The sequence below is a fragment of the Nannobrachium achirus genome (assembly GCF_963921795.1).
Source record: "Nannobrachium achirus genome assembly, chromosome: 8".
Taxonomy (NCBI): domain Eukaryota; kingdom Metazoa; phylum Chordata; class Actinopteri; order Myctophiformes; family Myctophidae; genus Nannobrachium; species Nannobrachium achirus.
Window position 1 is genome coordinate 58,626,745 of NC_137817.1, and position 18,670 is coordinate 58,645,414.

The window sequence follows — 18,670 nt, forward strand, 5'->3', positions numbered from 1 at the left end:
TCAGTGTATGTTCATGTGATGTGATGTGACAATAATTATTGTCACATCACATTACATAAGTAACACATGGGTGACATTCTTAATTGTGCAAGGCAGGCCCATAAGGCAGTTGATAGATAGATAGATAGATAGATAGATAGATAGATAGATGCGCTACTCCTCCCACAGTTTTGGTGGCACACACTGGGCCATACAGTATGTCAAATCGACCGGCTTCATCTGGACTAGTCTGCTTTCATTTTGCTATAGATACGTTATAGTTAAATTTATATTAATTTATTTGTGAATTAATTTTCTTCATTGACTTGAATGGGAAAATGCATAAATTAAACTTTTCCCAAATATGGAGATGACTGACATCATAGATGTCTGACGTCATAGACCACATGAGACTGACACAGTATGTCCATATACTCAACAGTCTAATTGCTGCTTGATAGAAACTGCTCAGGGCCTAAGAGTAGGCCTAAGCTTCCCCTGGCAGGTCCCCGAAACCCTATGTTGAGAAACAATGGCATTTAAATAAATGAGTGGAGCCAATAATAAGCCAGAGTTGGGGAGAGATGTGTTGCATTCATGACATCACTGAAAGAAGGTAAACTTGTTGAAGAACCCGTCTTTCCTGCCCCACCTCAACCCACTCTGCATGCTTGAAACAGCATGTAATGCATGTGAAATGCATTACTCTGTTCCTGTTGTCTGTTGCACCTGGTCATAGGTTGTAACAACTCAGTGACTTTAACAGTGTCCTGAGGCATCTACTTAGATTTTATCTACAGAGAGAATACCTTCAACTTGTAGTAAGTGATTTTTTGTTTTGTTGAAATAAATGTCGATTAAATAGCTCTATGTTTTGATAGTAATCGTTGTTATAGAGTTCTTGTTCAGTAACAAACAGAAGTGATGATAAATGAACAGTCATAATGGAACTGGAACTCTATAAAGATTGAAGCTGATAAATGGGTACTTTTCTTTGTGTCCTATCTGAAAATGTATTTTCTGTTTACTAAAAAGCTGTAGACGGGGATACCGCTCTTACTGAACAAACACTCTATAGCAGGGGTGTCCAAAGTGTGGCCCGTGGGCCAAATGCATCCCAATGACACATTTTATACGGCCTGTGGCTTCATTCCTAAATTGTACTACCAGTATAAACAGCCCGCCAGCACCAAACAAGAATTTTTTATGGTCATCATCAGGATTCCTTGTTCCCTGTTTCTGAAGGGGTCAAAGAAAGGCTATGTTGTTGTATTTTTTACCTTGCACGTCTGGTTACATTTGGTAATGTGAGTTATTTGTGTTTTGTTCAGAGCACACACCTGACAAAAGACCATTGATATTAAATATTGATGATGATAGATAAATAAAATATTGTAATTGCCATGCATATCGAGGGCTTGACGCAAACATTTTTGGCGAAAATGACTTTTTTTACATCATCACACGTGGCCCCTGGTTGATTGGATGAACGGTGCATTTGTGGCACCCAAGGGCCCCCTGGGGCCTCTGATTTTCCCTGGGGGCCAAATGTGGCCCCTACTCTTATGGCAGACCCCTGATTAGTGTTTATGCCAAGTTTGGTGCTGATCGAAAGAGTTAATGGTCCAGTATTATTATTGTCTGAATGTCATTTGGGCCTTAATCTGTATAACAGTACAGGCTGCCTACATATGTTGTTTTTAATAAAATATTTACAGTCAATCAAAACTTAGTTTGGGCCCTTTTTGCGCCAAGCCCTCGATATGTATGTCACTTTGTTATGGTCCGACCAAAAGTATGTTTTGTCAGGAGATATAGTCGGCCCTTGGGTATTTTTAATATTTTCTAATATGGCCCCATTTTGAAAAATGTTTGGACACCCCTGATGTATAGCAATGATTACTATCACAATAAAGACTAAAGAGCTTTGACCTTTTCACAAAAACACTTTTTGCTTTAACCATAATATGAAAATCACCTACAATACCCATCTCTACTCTCACATTGTGAGCTTGTAGATCTGCTATTGTCACAGAATGTTAGCAGCAGATGTAGGGCTGCTATCGTTACCTTGTAACTGTAACTTGGCTATTCAAGAAGAAATGTGTAATGGATGTTTAGACCTACAATTTACAATGCAGGCATTTAGCAGACGCTCTTAATCCAGAGCGATAATAAGCAAGGACAGTACAAGTTAATAAATCAATGCATAGAAGTAGTAAATGTAGGTAAACCAAGAACCTAGATACAAAATATCAATAATCTGCACATCGAAGCTATACACACGTAGCCTGGCGTTGCTCATATTAATTCCTCACTGCCTATTGGATATTAGTCTGGACTCGCGGGCAGAATTTTCATTTCCAAGGAGTGGGTTAAAAAATTGCTCTGGACACGATTGGCTGGGCCCTGATTGGTTCCCCCAAATCTTGGGGGACAGGAAATGGATTCACAATTGAGTGGGGTCAGACCCATATTCGCCAAGGGCACATTTTTTTGCCCAGGCGGATTTGTCTGGTTCCAGGCTAATACACACTATAACTAGAGGGTATACGCATGCATAAAATGAATGGCAAATCGTGTGGCAAAGTGAGTTTAACGTAATTTAATGCTTTCAGATAGACTTTTCTGTTTGGATGTATGGGCTGTCATGGCCAGAAAGTAGTTTTTTGTCACTCAGTAGGCGTTCACACGTAACCTACGGGTATGACGATGATGTCACACGCATACCCCTCCACCCCCTATATAGCTTCGATGTACAATAGGATGCCAAGTCGAAAATGGCCTTCCTTCGGTCTATAGAAAAATGCTAAATTAAATCTTTGCCTTTGCGTAAGCCTGTATGCTCATCGAGGGTAGGCAACTATTAACGTCTTCACAACATTGAACAACAACATAACCTTGTTTTAATGATAACATATCACTTACACGACCTTGTACACTATGTGCTTCCTTCTAGCCGTGGTCGTCATGGCCTCAGCAGCAGCCTGGGCGGGAGAGGAGACGTTTGCCTGCTCCGTGTGTCTGGAGACCCTCAAAGACCCCGCTACCCTGCCCTGTGGTCACTCCTACTGCCTGGCCTGTATCCGCAAGCACTGGGACAGGGCACAGCCCCGAGGACAATACAACTGTCCACAGGTATGTCTTATACACCAGAGGACAATACAACTGTCCACAGGTATGTCTTATACACCAGAGGACAGTACAACTGTCCCCAGTTATGTATCCACAAGCACTGGGACAGGGCACAGCCCCGAGGACAATACAACTGTCCACAGGTATGTCTTATACACCAGAGGACAATACAACTGTCCACAGGTATGTCTTATACACCAGAGGACAGTACAACTGTCCCTTGGTAAGTCCTTTTACAGGGACGTGCAGAGAGAGGCAGGGGCTGACATTTCTAAAAGGGCCTTTTGGTGAAAATATCAAAAATAGCAGACCTCCAAGCTCACAACGCGTCGCAGCGCGACGCGTTGTGAGCTTGGAGGTCTGCTATTTTCCGTGCTTGATACCACACTGAACTAAGCATAATCAAGTTAATACTGGAAATGTGGCATAACGGCATGGATTTCTACACAGAGAGGGCAATTCTTTCAACATAAGATGCTGCGTTCAAGTTCAGGAGAGTTTGGACAAAGGCAATGCTCTTGAATGGCTCAAGCCCCCTTTGATGTCTATGTGTGCACGTGCCTGTCCTGTTACCCCAGAGGACAATACAAATGTCCACAGGTATGTCTTATAGCAGTGGTTCCCAAAATCTTTAGGTCAAGAACCAAAAGAGAAATTAGACATTTGCCTGGGACCCAAAACTAGTGAAAATAGCAGATCTGCGAGCTCTACATCCACAAGGATTTAATCCTCTCTCTCAAACTTATGCCAGTTTCCCAGCTAATTACCCTCTTTAATGCCAATGTCGGGCACCGCCCAAATGAATTAAGTTTCAGGGTTTCACCCACCTCTTTCCACCTGTAAACCTGTTATGTGACTTTTGATTGATTGATTGAATACTTTATTAGTCAGAAATGTAAACAGCACAGAGGTACAGAGTAAGACATTAAAGGGATATTTCACTTTCAATTTTTTTTTCTTCATTTTATCGTCTACTCAGGCCTTTTTTCGAACACTCTGGACACTTCTTAAAGGGGGAAACCACCCATTTTCAATATTGAACTATGCCATTAATATGCCTTAGAGGAGTTGGGTGGAAATAAAAAAAAGTCCCCCCTCCCCCCTTCTGTGTTGCCTACAACTGGAGGATTGATTTGGGGGTTTGTATTGTAAAGTACACCGTGATGATGACAGCTTGATTCAGTATTTAGATATTTGATAATATTCATTTTATCAGACACCTACCTTACCTTCCTATACACACCCATTGTAGCCTACTTAACCTCAAACTCCATTTTCACCATGATAGATTCATCGAAAACACCCATCTTTATATTCAAATATATTCAAAGATTTGCACAAATTGTCAATATATATCTGGGGGTCCCTGGAACAACATATTTTGAGATGGGAGTGGGTGGCCAAATACATAATAATTATGGGGTTCCTTGACGTGAAAAAGTTTGAGAACCACTGATATAGAAACATTTTAACTCTTATAGAATTTAGAATTTAGATCTGTAGAATCGGCCTCAAGTCTTAAAGGAGTAGTTCACCCCCAAATTGACTTTTTTCCTATTGATTAGTCAAGCCATGGAGACTTGAGTTCAATACTATTCTTTTGTATTTGTCGCATTCCTAAGACAAAAGATTTGATTGTAATACATTTACCCCCATTGATTCTGGATAAGGACCCAAATGCATGGCCCTGGATGGGGACACAAGCTCAGAGTCAGAATCAATGGGGGTAAAATGTACTCGACCCTTGACCCTAAATTTACCCCCATTGATTCTAACCCAAATGCATTTGGGTCCCCATCCAGAATCAATGGGTGTAAATTTACTATAACCACATTTTTGTCTTAGGAATGTGACAAATACAATATATATATATATATATTATTGAACTCAAGTCTACATGGTGTGAGTAATCAGTAGGAATCATTTTGGGGGTGAACTACTCCTTTAAAGGAGTAGTTCACTCCCAAAATGACTTTTTTTTGAACGATTGCTCACGCCATGGACACTTGAGTTCAATAATATGTTGTTGTATTTGTCACATTCCTAAGACAAAAAAAATTGATTATACTAAATTTACCCCTGTTGATTTCCGGATGGGGACCCAAATACATTCGGGTCCCCATCCAGAATCAATTGGGGTACATTTATTTTAATCAAATTATTGTCTTAGGAATGCAACAAAAAACAACAATTCAAGTCTCCATGGCGTGAGTAATCAATAGGAAGAAAGTCATTTTGGGGGTGAACTACTCCTTTAATGGATGGTTTCCACTGACAGTGAAGCTGATAGTCGTTATGCTTCCTTCCCCAGTGTCGGCAGGTGTTCAGCCCCCGTCCATCCCTGTCCAGGAGCACGGTGCTGATGGACGCCATGGAGAAGCTGAGGACCAGCAGCTTCAGGGAGAACTCCATGTCTTCTGCTCCACCTTCCACGGCCCTGTACCTGGAGCTGATCCCCGGGACAGGTATACTGATCAGACATTCCCGCTAACAAAAAGTATGAAAAATCTTTTAGCAGATGAATTAACCGGGGAAGCATTTGTGTCATTTTAGAATTTAGACTTTTTGTCTATTCAAAGATTTAAAAATGGCCGCGCAGCTATTTGCGAAACGTATTTGTGTCCATTTGAATGGTGGTCGATACGCAAAACGATGTCAGATTTGGTTCCCGCCGGCTATTTGCCCCCGGGCTACTATTAGGAAATATACGGTAAAACAGTTTAATGGAAAATGATCCTGATGAGTATGCGATAAATAATTGAGACGATCTCAAATAACAGTGGTTCTCTCCTTATTGCTCCAGACCCTGGTGGTGCTGCTGCTGTGGAGGGGGCCCCGGGGCCTCAGCGTCAGGGCAGCATCTACCCCCAGCTGCCCCGCATGGCCCCCAGGAGCTGTCCTCAGCACCACAGATCCCTCAGCCTCTACTGCCACGAGGACATGGAGAGTGTGTGTGACCAGTGCTGTAGCCATGGACACCAGGGACACCGCGTCCACAGACCGGAGGACGAGAGGACACAGAGAAAGGTACTGTATGACAGAGACGTGTGCATAATAGATAGATCAAGGGTCTTCAACGTTTTCAGGCCAAGGACCCCTTAGTTGAGAGACAGATGAAGCAGGGACCCCCACAACCTTTTCATAGATTCCGTATAGTTTAATTGTTTGACAGCGCAATCGTCAGTGTATTTTGGATTCATGTAAATTTGTGTTCTCAGATATTTGTACTTGGTGCGTTCTTTTTCAATCTACACAAAATCTCTAGACGAAAAAGTCTGAGAACCACTGCCCTAAACCATACAAACCGCACAACGTATATTTAAAGTCGATTCTTTGAAACGCAGGGAGCCAGTGTTCTTGGTATTGGTAAAAGATTCAAGCAGCTACAATCTCAATCAACTGCACAGAAGTGTTCATTCTTCAATATATCCGTTCTATGCTGGCATGAAGGTAAAATGGCTGGTAACCAGAACGCTCGCCCCAAAACACACTCGCCCCCATTTCTTTTGCGGACCGCTTGCCCCCAGCGGTTCTTGTATTCTTGTATTCGTTTTACTAAGGTTAAGTTTAGGAATAAGGTTAGGCATAGTTTTACTGAGGTTAAGGTTAGGAATAAGGTTAGGTTTAGACATAGTTTTACTGAGGTTACGTTTAGGAATAACATAGAGCATTCTTGTATTCAAATGCTCAGGCCAAGTCCTGTTTCATTTTAATTTACTAATGGGGAGAACCACCCATTTTCAACAATCAGCTATATTGTGGGGGCTGGCTTGCAAAGTACTTTGATGACATCGTCAAAGTGTATTTCCACACAACAACTCCAAGGTATATTAATGACATAGTTCAATGTTGAAAATGGGTGGTTCTCCCCTTTAACAACAGTATAATGTTGTGGTCTTCTGCAGAAGGAGCTGGGTCAGATGCAGCTGGACCTCCAGAAGAGGATCCAGGACACAGAGACAGAGCTCAGAGAGCTGCCACAGATGGCCCGGCAACACAAGGTAAAAGGTTGTCCATGGACCTGGACTTCTGTCTCACATCATCATCATTACATACAGTTTGTTTCATGCTCTCTGTCTCCTCCCTTTCCCCAGGCGTCTGTCCAGGCGCTGCAGACAGAGGGCGCTGAAGTGTTCTCTGAGATGGTGAAGAGCCTGGAGGTGATGGGCTCACAGGTACTGTATAAGCCCCGACCCCCTTCAATTAACACATAGAGATACACAGTTTACAGTTTAGGCATTTAGGCTTTTAATCCAAATCGACTTACAATAAGCAGATAATACATCACTATAATAAACAAGATAATATGTCAGAACATCAGCAACAATATAACAAATGCATATGAATATCAATCTAGAAAAACAATATATATATCAGTAAAAAAGTTTCTAAAAACCCCAAAAAATGCTAACTAGCTTCATGTAATGGTCATTGAGTGTTTCAGTAGTGCTATACACATGTATGCCACTGTTTCCCAAATCGTTTGTTTGAGATTGTAGATATACTATTTTCTAAAGATTTCTATACATTGTATTATTATTATACATTATGATACCTTGTGAAATGGGACCTTCTGCATAACTAGTACTTTCTACTTTTGCTACTTTTGTGTACATTTTGATACCAATTCTTTTGGACTTTTACTCCAGTAAATTTTATTTCTGGACTTGTACTTGTAAGAGAGCCTTTCTACATTTCAGTATTGATACTTGTTTTAGGAAAGTAAAAACATTGTGAATACTTCTCTTCCCCAGGTTGGCGAGCTCCTCAGTGCCCATGAGTCCTCTCTGCTGGGCAGGGCAGAGGTGCACTTACAGGGTCTCCACCAGGAGGTGGCGCAGCTGCGCTGGAAGAGTGAAGAGATCTCTAGGCTGGCAGAGATGGAGGATCCTGTGTGCTTCTTAAAGGTAATGCAGAGGTTCTCCCGAAATGTTGCATAATGCTTTTTGATATGAATACAGTCTTGTCTTTTTAATGTTAATAATTGTTAGAATTACGTTGTAGGCATTAAGCAGAGTGAAATGGAGTGAGCATGAGTCAACAAACAACTAGAGGTATAAATAATCAGAAATAATCATAAGGTAGAGTGAATAGAGAAAAATGTAGTAAAGAAGAGTGTAAAGACAATTGGATAATAGTTATAATGGTTAAAATAATATACTCTAAGAATTGAGTCAGCAAACTGTATTAAAAAAAAAAAAAAGATTACAGGCCATGACCCCCGAAATAATCTGAACCGAGGAACCTCCAAAGTAATCATATTTGAAATGAGGATCCCCACCCCCCCAAAAAAGAAAAAAAAGAAGACAAAAAAAACATATTTGAACTGATGGACCCTCCAAAATAATCATATTTGAACTGGAGACCTCTTAGCCTCGTGTATAGTGTTGTTTTTGACAGCAAATTTTGATTTAGTTTTAGTCATAGTCATAGTCTTTAGTCACCTGAAAAGTATTAGTTTTAGTCTAATGTTAGTCGACTAAATATAAAATTTTAGGCGACTGAATCTACGGTTGATTTAGTCAACTAAAATGTATTTTAAAGGCTTTGATGGCATCGTAATGACTGATTTTATACTTGATTGCGTGCTGCGTGTGAGCTTGTAGATCTGCTATTTTCAGCATGCAACACCTGAGAGCAACCAAACAAAATGACTCTCTTCTCCACTAGTCCCTCCCTAACGTTTTAGTCTAGTTTTTATTTTGTTGACGAAATTGTCAATATATTTAGTCTTAGTTTTAGTCATCACAGCTTAGTTTTTATTTAGTTTTTGTCAGTGAAAAAAGCGCAGTCGACAAACATTTTTCGTCATAGTTTTAGTCGACGAAATCAACACTGGTATAGACAGACTATATTACTGCGTGAAAAGAGTTTATTTAATTTTTTTCACACATATGAAGGTTCGACCCGACAGAGGCGATATATTATAGATTATTCAGTAATGATATCGGTCATATTCAGTGGGTCATGTTTTATATTATTCAGTAATGATATCGGTCATATTCAGTGGGTCATGTTTTCATATTCAGTACATGTTTTCATATTCAGTAATGATATCGGTCATATTCAGTGGGTCATGTTTTCATATTCAGTACATGTTTTTATATTCAGTAATGATATCGGTCATATTCAGTGGGTCATGTTTTCATATTCAGTAATGATATCGGTCATAGTCAGTGGGTCATGTTTCTTGCATTTCTTCCTCAGAACTTCCTGACCCTGGAGCCCCTGGTCCAGACGGGGTCGGGGGTGGGGGGTCAGTGGGGTCAGTGGGGCCAGGGGCAGGAGAACAGGGTCATAGCGGAGATCGGGTCAGCCATGGCACAGCTCAGAGACCACCTCCAGGACCTCTGCAAAACCAGCCTCACCCACATCTTCAGGATAGGTGAGTCCTCAGACTTTTCATCATGTCAAGGACCCCCAAATCAGGGCTCACCAATATGCCCGTACACGGACAAACGTGTCTTGTCCGTGGCACATTTTATTGCGACCGTCAGGTCGCAGTTACTATCAAAACCTCCACCGTCTGTCTGTCACGTCACGCACCGGCTGTCTGTCACTTCACGTCAAGTCGCGTCACACTTTTCCCCTACTCGTCATATCTCCGCCACCGTTGCCCTGATCCATGCCAAACTTTGCACACACACTCCTTGGCTGCCAAACCACCCCTCATTTCTCACATGGCCCTCTTCTAGTCCCACATTAGGCCGATTCTTACAAGACACATTTTTGGACACTGCTCCTACAGATTTTGCCCTAAAATCACACAAATCGGTACACTGTATCTCTACAGTCATGTCATCAAAATGCATCTGTCCCATCTAGCGCCACCATCTGGCCACATTTTTAAAAACACCTTTTTGGACACTGCTCCTACATATTTTGCCCTAAAATCACGCAAAGCGGTACACAGTATCTCTTAAGTCATGTCATCAACATGGATCTGTCCCATTTCCCATATTCCCTCCTGATTGGCTACCATTGCCTTCTAAAGTTTGTGTATGCGACCGTGCGGGTCACATACACAAATTCAAAATATTTGAAAACATTCAAACAATATTTGAAACATTATCTCATATAGAAAAAGGTACAGTTTCATGACGGTATGACAGTTCACTAGGTCAACTAAAAGGAGATCATATCCTAGTAAGCACTTGGCTTATTTACACAGGAACCCATTGAAGTATCTCATATAACATTGAATGACAGACAGAACACAATACTATGCAGTGGAAAAAAAAGAAAAAGAAAAAACAGTGCAAAAAATGTATAGTGGATATTTACAATAGAAGGGTCAGGGGGAGGGTAAGGCTGCTAGGAAGAGGAAATAGTTCAGCCTTATCAAAGAAGTGAATCTAGAAGTGTGTTTGTGCGTGCGTGCATGTAGGTGTTGTGTAACCATTAACCATACAGTGACCTATTCCATGGTATTGTCCTCTGCAGTGAATGACAGCAGTATGACCCTGTTAGCTGGTGACGTGGCGGAAGACGGCACTACACTGCCATTAGCCGGTGATGTGGCGGACGGCGGTACTGCACTGCCAGATGAGCACGCTGCAACAAACACAGGTATTAACATTAACTTTATTAAACACATAGCATACGCATGTTTATGTTCACAATATTTAAAGGACAACTTTAGTTTTTTTACAACAAGGGTTCATATTTTAGATTGTAATTAAAGAATATAAAAGATGAGTGAAACAATTATTTAATTTACTTCTTTCTATTGTTTTAGGGATTCTTATTTCAGTGGTTGGGGCCGGGGGCATGTGTACAAGTGGCTAAATATGTCATTTTACACAGAATAAGCCCATTCCCAAGATGCAACGTTACCTTTTATGGTTGGATGTGACTTATGGGGGCTAGAAGTGTTACTGTAAATAGCAATAAAGAAACTGCTGACTTATTGTGTCTAAAAAGACACATTTTGCCACTTGTATGCATGCCCCCATGCGTACACATGCCCCACATTTCAGCACAGTAAACATGATAAAACAATAGAACGAAGCAAATGAAAACATTTTAACCCTCACTAACCCTCACTTCTCTAATTACAATCTAAAATATGAACCCTTGTTGTAAAAAAACAAAGTTGTCCTTTAAGTAATGAATAAAGACCGTTGCTCTGATCCACACCAAACTTGGCACGAACACTATTCAGGGGTATAGGGGGGTTTCCCAAAGTGGGTGCCCCGTGGCACCCCAGGGTGCCATGACCCAAGTCCAGTGGTGCCTCATAATACTTTGATAATATTAGGAATTTATCATCACTTCAGTTTTACCACTCCTTAGACCCTGAGTCATACTCTCTCCGACCACTGAACCTTTTCGTCGGAAAGGTCCGGTTCAACTACAAAACGATGTCACTCGCCACTTCTGAAAAGCATTACCCCGAATTTGAGTTCGGAAAGCTGCACGTCAGAAAGTCAGACCTTTCCGACGTAAAGTTTGATGGTGGGAGACAGTATGGACAGGCCTTTAGTAAAACACACAAGTCGCACTGTACTTTTTCAATCTACACCAAATCTTTTCACCAAAAATAGCCGATCTACAAGCTCACATCGCGTCACGTTGTGAGCTTGTAGATCTGCTGTTTTGGTTTTGCTTTTGAAAATCTTGGCTTATATAATGACATGCCCAAACAATTCTTTTTTAGGAAACACCTCAGTGGATGAAAAGCAAACACATCCCAGGCAAGATACAGGTTGGTAACCATAGCAACCTTCTCTATAATAAAGCGGATGGATCTCATGTAAAAATATTACACGTTTACAATAAAGCATGGATCTCATGTAAAATGTTAATATATGTTAATATCAAACCCATTTTTGTTTAGTTTACGACATGACGACCGACCCTCCACCGTTGCCTCCTCTTCGACCTCAAGGTAAGCTAACATAGATCAGGGGTCAGCGGGCATCTTTGTGGGCACAAGGTCAGTTAGCCCCTTTTCAAGGTGACCATCTGGGATCAAAAGTGATAATAAATAAGTGATATTGTTTTTGTTAAAATAACTGTTAAATATGTTAAATATGTCTGAATTCCAATTGTATTCATCGCTATAGACTACAGTGTTCTTTATTTAATCTTTATTTTGAGACCAGGGGATTTATTCTTTGTGGTTTAGACCAGGGGTGTCCAGACTTTCTTCCAAGGGGGCCACATTAGAAAATATTAAAACACCTAGGGGCGACTATATCTCCTGACATAATGTACTTTCGGTCGGACCATAACAAAGTCACATACATATGCATTGCATTTAAACAAACAAAAAATTACAAAACACATAACTAAGCCTTATTTCACATTACTAAATGTATCCAAACGTGCAAGGCAAAACATACAATAAAATAGCCTTTCTTTGACCCCTTCAGAATGAGACAACAGGGAACAATCCTGACAAATAAAATTATACTCTGGGAAAATATTCTTGTTTTTGTCGGTGCTGACGGGCCGTTTCTAATACAATTTAGGAATGAAGTTGCGGGCCGTATACAATTTGGCATTGGGCCACATGTGGCCCCCGGGCCGCACTTTGGACACCCCTGGTTTAGTCTCTATACTCTAGAGTGAACCATTGATTCAGGACTTGTTTCCCAGACGCGAACGCATTTTTCCCGGTGAACCTGAGCGCAACTGTGGGGGCGCGGGAGTGTGGGGAACACACACCACTGACTATTGCCGATGATAGAGAGGTTATATAGCTTTATGTATTGAGAGGCGCTCTTGCCGATTTCGTAAGAGACTCGTCGCCAATTGCAAGATATTTAAAAGTTATTTGGGGCCATGATGATAACCCCTTCTTCCCACTACTAGACTAATAAGGATTTAAATTGTCTGTGTTATTGTTTACAACCGCAATTATTCATGTGTTGCAAGATTGCGGTTCCACTAGTTTTACTAGTAGGCTAGTGTAGTCTTAGAAGCCTTTTCAGAAGTTAATTTAATGTTTTCCATTTAATGATTTCCTTTATCCTCATCTAATCTTGTGCTAATGCACACAACTTTTTTCTCCAGATTTTAAGGCCTAGTAGGCTTTTCAGAAGTTAATTTAATGTTTTCCATTTAACGATTTCCTTTATCGTCATCTTGCGCTAATGCATGCAACTGTTTTCGCCAGGTTTTAAGGTCTTATTTAAGTTGTTTCTCAGAAGCTCGCGACCCTCCTTGCCCATCGGCCCCCACCGTTGCGCTCAGGTTCACCGGGAAAACTGCGGTCGCTTCCCAGACACGCATTGATCATCAATTAATGACCATTCTTTGTCTTGGTCTCCTTGTGAAGCCTCGTGTCCGCTGCCATCTCGAGCCAGAGGCGGAGCCATGTCATCCACCCTCCCAGCTGCCAGCGCCCGCCCTAGAGGCGTGGCATCGTCATGTACCCTCCCACCCTCCCGTCCAAGAGGTAAGACCACTTACAGTAGATCTAGTCATTAGTTGATGCAGAAATATTGAAATGCTGTCCGATACCCAAATATCAGTTCAGTAGAGATTTTAACGGGTACACATTATTGTGTATCATTATTTTATGCTTTAACTATTGAAAAATAGCAGATATACAAGCTCACAGCGCAGCACCGAGTGCCGCGCTGCGAGCTTGTAGATCTGCTATTTTTTAAAATTCGTGAAAATTAGAATTTTGACCCGATTCTATAAGTGTCTTTTGAATCCTTCTAAGATTTTTTGAAAAACCTATGTTTCTATATCAGCAATCTGGCTAGCCATAGTCAAAGAAAAGGTCCTTTTCACTTAACTGGAGCTCAGTTGGTCTGTTCTTGAGAGACTACTATGTCAGTGGCTCTCATATTTTTCATGTGAAGGACCCCCAAAATTATATTTATTTGGCCACGGACCCCCATCTCAAAATATTTAGTTCCAGGGACATTTGAGTTACAAACGTTCGCTTTGAAAATACATATATTCAAAGATTTGCACACATTTTCACGACTTTTTCAAAAATAGCATATCTACAAGCTCGCATGTGAGCTTGTATATCTGCTATTTTTCACTGGTTAAAACATTCAATAATTCTTAACAATATCGATGTGATGACCAATTAATCGGGCATACAATGTTTAATGTGAAGTGTATGTAAAGGTATATTTCCTCCCTCCCTCCTCTCTCTCTCTCTCTCTCTCTCTCTCTCTCTCTCTCTCTCTCTCTCTCTCTCTCTGTAGCCTCAGCCACACCCCCACCACTCCCTGCACCTCGTGCTGAAGGTAATCATTTATGTCACAGAAACATTTCATAGATTCAGATGTGGTGGGTGTTGTGATGCTAATCCAGAGGTGTCGCAGAATCACTTTATAATATTTGGAATTCATCAATAAACCGATATTTCTCCGTGACACAGCCTACTGTATCTCAGGTGGCAAGATGTGCATATTTACGTCACGTAATATGATGTAAGATTGAAAAAATTAACAAAGTAAAGCCCTTTGCACACAGGCGCGTTTATCCACACGGAAAAAGCGGCCGATTTAATTTTTTCAAAAGAAAGCAAATACTCTCTATGCTCAAAATTTGCCATGCGGCAAGTGCGTTTTTCCCGATCGAACCCAGTTCGATTTGTGCGTCTTGTCGCATGCCGTAAAAACTCATTGACTCCTTTTATGACTCCTCTTTGGATCCGCAGTGTGGATTCCGCACAGCCTTGCACACCAAATCCAATGCGTTTTAATCATGCAGCAAACGGAAAGACGGTGTAAACGGTGCATAATCAAACAACTTGACAATGTTGTTCATGTTATTCGGAAGAATATGACAAGCTTTTTCTTTTTCCCTTCAGTGCCGAGGTTTCCGACTCATACGGTTAAATCCTTGACCTGACCCGAGTTTTTCTCTCTTCGTTCTTTTTCAGCGTCTCCCGCGAGAACCGTCCAGACAACAGCAGTCAACCCAGAGCCCCAAACCAGAGAGGACATGCTGAAATGTATGTTATTATTTTTATTTTATTTATTATTTATTTTGCATTCAACAGAACACATGTTTAAATGTAAAGGCCTGTCCATACTGTCTCCGACCAACAAACCTCTCTATCGTTTTAGCCATTTTTGCGATTTTGATTTCAGTGGGTGCGTACAAGTGGCTAAATATGTCTTTTTAGACACAATAAACTGGTGATTTCTTTACTATTTACAGTAACACTGCTAGCCCCCATAAGTCACATCTGCCCATGAAAGATTGTGGTGGTGCATCTTGGGAATGGGCTTGTTGTTTCTAAAAATACATATTTAGCCACTTGTACGCATGCCCCCACCCACTGAAATCAAAATCACTAAAACGATAGAAAGCAGTAAATGAAAACATTTTAACACTCATCTTTTCTTTTCTCTAATTACAATCTAAAATATGAACCCTTGTTGTAAAAAAAGCAAAAAAGGAGGCTTTAATGAAGTTGAACCTTGGCTTGAACCTCATTCCCTGCAGATCACTTTGAGCCCACCATGGACCCCCACACGTCCTACCGTAACGTGCAGGTGTCGGAGGGGGGCCGGAAGGCCACGCTGAAGGCAGAGAACCTCAACGCCGAGGACCACCCGGAGCGCTTCACCTACTGGAGGCAGATCCTCTGCAGACAGGCTCTGGCCGGGAGCCCTTACTACTGGGAGCTGGACTGGAGCGGACAGAAGGTATGGAGAGGTTATTATGTAATGCAGGGGTCTTCAACGTTTTCAGGCCAAGGACGCCTTAGTTGAGAGAGAGATGAAGCAGGGACCCCCAGATTCCATATAGTTTCATCGTTTGACAGCACAATCATCAGTGTATTTTGGATTCATGTCAATTTGTGTTTTCAGATATTTAACCACTTGAACCGTTAATACTTAATAAACTTGACCTTTCACTCTGTACCTAGTCTGCTCTTTTTTCCCCTCTACACCAAACCTCTTTGCCGAAAATAGCTGATCTACAAGCTCACAACGCCTCGCGCTGCAAGGCGTTGTGAGCTTGTAGATCTGCTATTTTTGGCTAAAGTTTTCAGAATATGGAAGTTAGCATTCAAGTGGTTAATAAAAGGAGAAAAAAGGTTTCTATCACACAAAGATTTGAAGGATCCCCTGTAGTAACTCTGAGGACCCCCTAGGGGTCCCGGACGCCCGGTTGAAGACACCTGGCCCTGATGTAAAGGATAACGTCTGCCTCAGTGGTCATTATCGAGTGATAAGATCCCGACAGGCTGTCGGGTGGAAACCTTGTATCTCCAAGTTTCAAATGTGTACGTTCTTTCGCAAAGTAAAGCCCTGCTTCATCATACAAGGCTGTCGCACAAAAGTAGTGAAAACAGCAGATCTACAAGCCCAACAACTCGCACCGCGAGGCGTTGTGTGCTTGTAGATCGGCTGTTTTCACTAGTTAAAATCATTTTTAAAATTATAAATGCAAAACGAACGGTTTTGAACATACAAGGTTTTCACCCGACAACGACGAAATATAACTTACTGCGACTTTTTCAAGGTAAATTGTTCTACTATCAACCATTATATCTGTATTTGACTACTTCTTCCTCTCCCTCCGTGCTGCACAGATCACCATCGGCGTGGCCTACAAGGAGCTGGAGCGCAAGAGCTCGGACGACCAGAGCCGCCTGGGTCACAACGCAGAGTCCTGGAGCCTGTACTGGTCGGGGACGGGCTTCTCCTTCTGGCACCGCGGCCAGGAGACCCTGCTGGGCTCGCCCAAGGCCCGCAGGGTGGGCGTCTACCTGGACCAGCACGCTGGCATCCTGGCCTTCTACCGCATACACAACCAGCAGGCCCAGCTCATACACCGGTAGGGAACGCAGTCCAAATCAAGACACTATTATAGGTTCCAATTACAAGTACATTAACACATTAAGACCTGAAAAATACCAAAAAATGTCTTTTAAAGGTCTTTACACACCGCGGGCGGATTAGCGAATAGAGAATTTGCCTTATAAAGTCAATGCAAGCGTCCACACCGACCGCGAATTTCGAAAAAGCGTCTGTTATTTATTCGCTCTTGTTTCGAATTTAGTGAAAGTTCGCAGGCGAACTCCTCTCTCTCTTTGTATCAACGCAAGCTCACTCTATCCTATCTAAAGAGAGAGAGAGAGGACTTGGTCGAGGGACCATCCCTTTGCATTGAGGCCGAGGGGAACAGTGTCGTCTCATGTGTGTGGCTGCTTGCTAGTATTGCCGTCAGTTGTGGGAAAAGTACTTGAATTTCTTACTGGTAATGTTTTATGTGTTTTATTATAATTTATATCTGCAAAAAGACTAAAATAAATAGTTGGGTAAAAATACAATAGGATCCGAATGTAGTGGAGTAAGAGGAAAGTACTGGAAATTAGACTCAAGTGTACAAATACCTACAAGTACAGTACTCAAGTAGTTACTTTACACCACTTCTGCTTCTGCGGGCTGCCTGTCTGCAGGGGAACGATGAACCCATGGCCGTGGTGTCCTCTCTGCTGTGATGTAATGGCCTAATGGGTTTTGTGAGCCAGCTGCCAGCCCCAAATAATTCGCCCAACAGATAACTTTATTCAATTTGGCGAATTGCATATTTGCGCCGCACTTTGGTGTGTATGGGAAAAGACGTAAGGCGAATACTTTGCATTTTTGGGCCGCTTTTTCGCGACACTTCGCTAATTCGTCAGTGCGTAAAGACCTTAAATCCTAATGGTTTTCTGAACAAAAAAAAAAAAAGTCAAGGACCCCCTAGAATTATATAATTATTTATATAATTAATTATATAATTATATTTACCGCGGACCCCCATCTCAAAATATTTTGTTCCAGGAACCCTGAGAAAGAAAGATTTGAGTTACGAATGTTCGCTTTAAAATTTTCATGATTTTTCGAAGAATATCAGATCTACAAGCTCGCAGCACAGCACTCTTGCCACGCTGCGAGCTTGCCATGTTTTAATAGTTAAAACATAAAATAATGATTACAATTTTCAAAACAGTAAATAATTGCAAAAAAAAGGTTTTGAGATTTTGATTGATTCATTGAAGATTTTATTAGAGGTTTGCATAGGAAAACAGGACAGTACTGGTACAAGGTCAACTAAAAGGATAAAAACACAAGAAAGCTTTTGGCTTGTTTAAATCTGGGTTCCTTTTCCTCATACAAAAGGGCATAAGGGCGAAACGGGTGAAGTTATTAATGCCAACACTTTTATTGAAGTAGAATTTTGAGTACTGGAATTTCACTCGTAAAAATTATAATAATGTAATGTATAATTTCCTCCCCAGGCACCAGACCCAGTTCAACGGACCTCTGTACCCAGGGTTTAGGTTCTGGACGGGGGCCGGGTCCGCTGTGACCATCTGCAGACTGGACTGAGCTTTAGCATTATATCCTGGCTTGTATGTTTACTATTTAGGCCCAAGCTGTTATGAAAGGACGACATCACTCATTAATATCTCTCACTCTTAATCTTCACATAATTGGTCGTCAGTAGTCTTTATAATATGGCACAATTTCTGTCTACTCACTCTGGGTCTCAGAGGAGGGCTGTGGACAGTTCAGAAACATGTCTACCAGTGACATCATCGATGGGGAAACCAAGTTAATAGAAATTGCAAGCG

General features: G+C 41.5%; 1 protein-coding gene across 1 annotated transcript; it reads left to right on the top strand.

The window, feature by feature from the left end:
* Positions 1-2,949: 2,949 nt before the first annotated feature.
* On the top strand, positions 2,950-18,425 carry ftr86 (finTRIM family, member 86; the record flags this gene model as incomplete). The annotated part of the gene is made up of 14 exons (XM_080731108.1): positions 2,950-3,117; positions 5,426-5,579; positions 5,918-6,141; positions 7,020-7,115; positions 7,209-7,289; positions 7,869-8,021; positions 9,322-9,499; positions 10,558-10,683; positions 11,954-12,004; positions 13,400-13,519; positions 14,975-15,046; positions 15,544-15,746; positions 16,640-16,884; positions 18,335-18,425. 14 exons carry the CDS (start codon positions 2,950-2,952, stop codon positions 18,423-18,425), a joined length of 1,962 nt encoding a protein of 653 aa, XP_080587234.1.
* Positions 18,426-18,670: the final 245 nt, after the last annotated feature.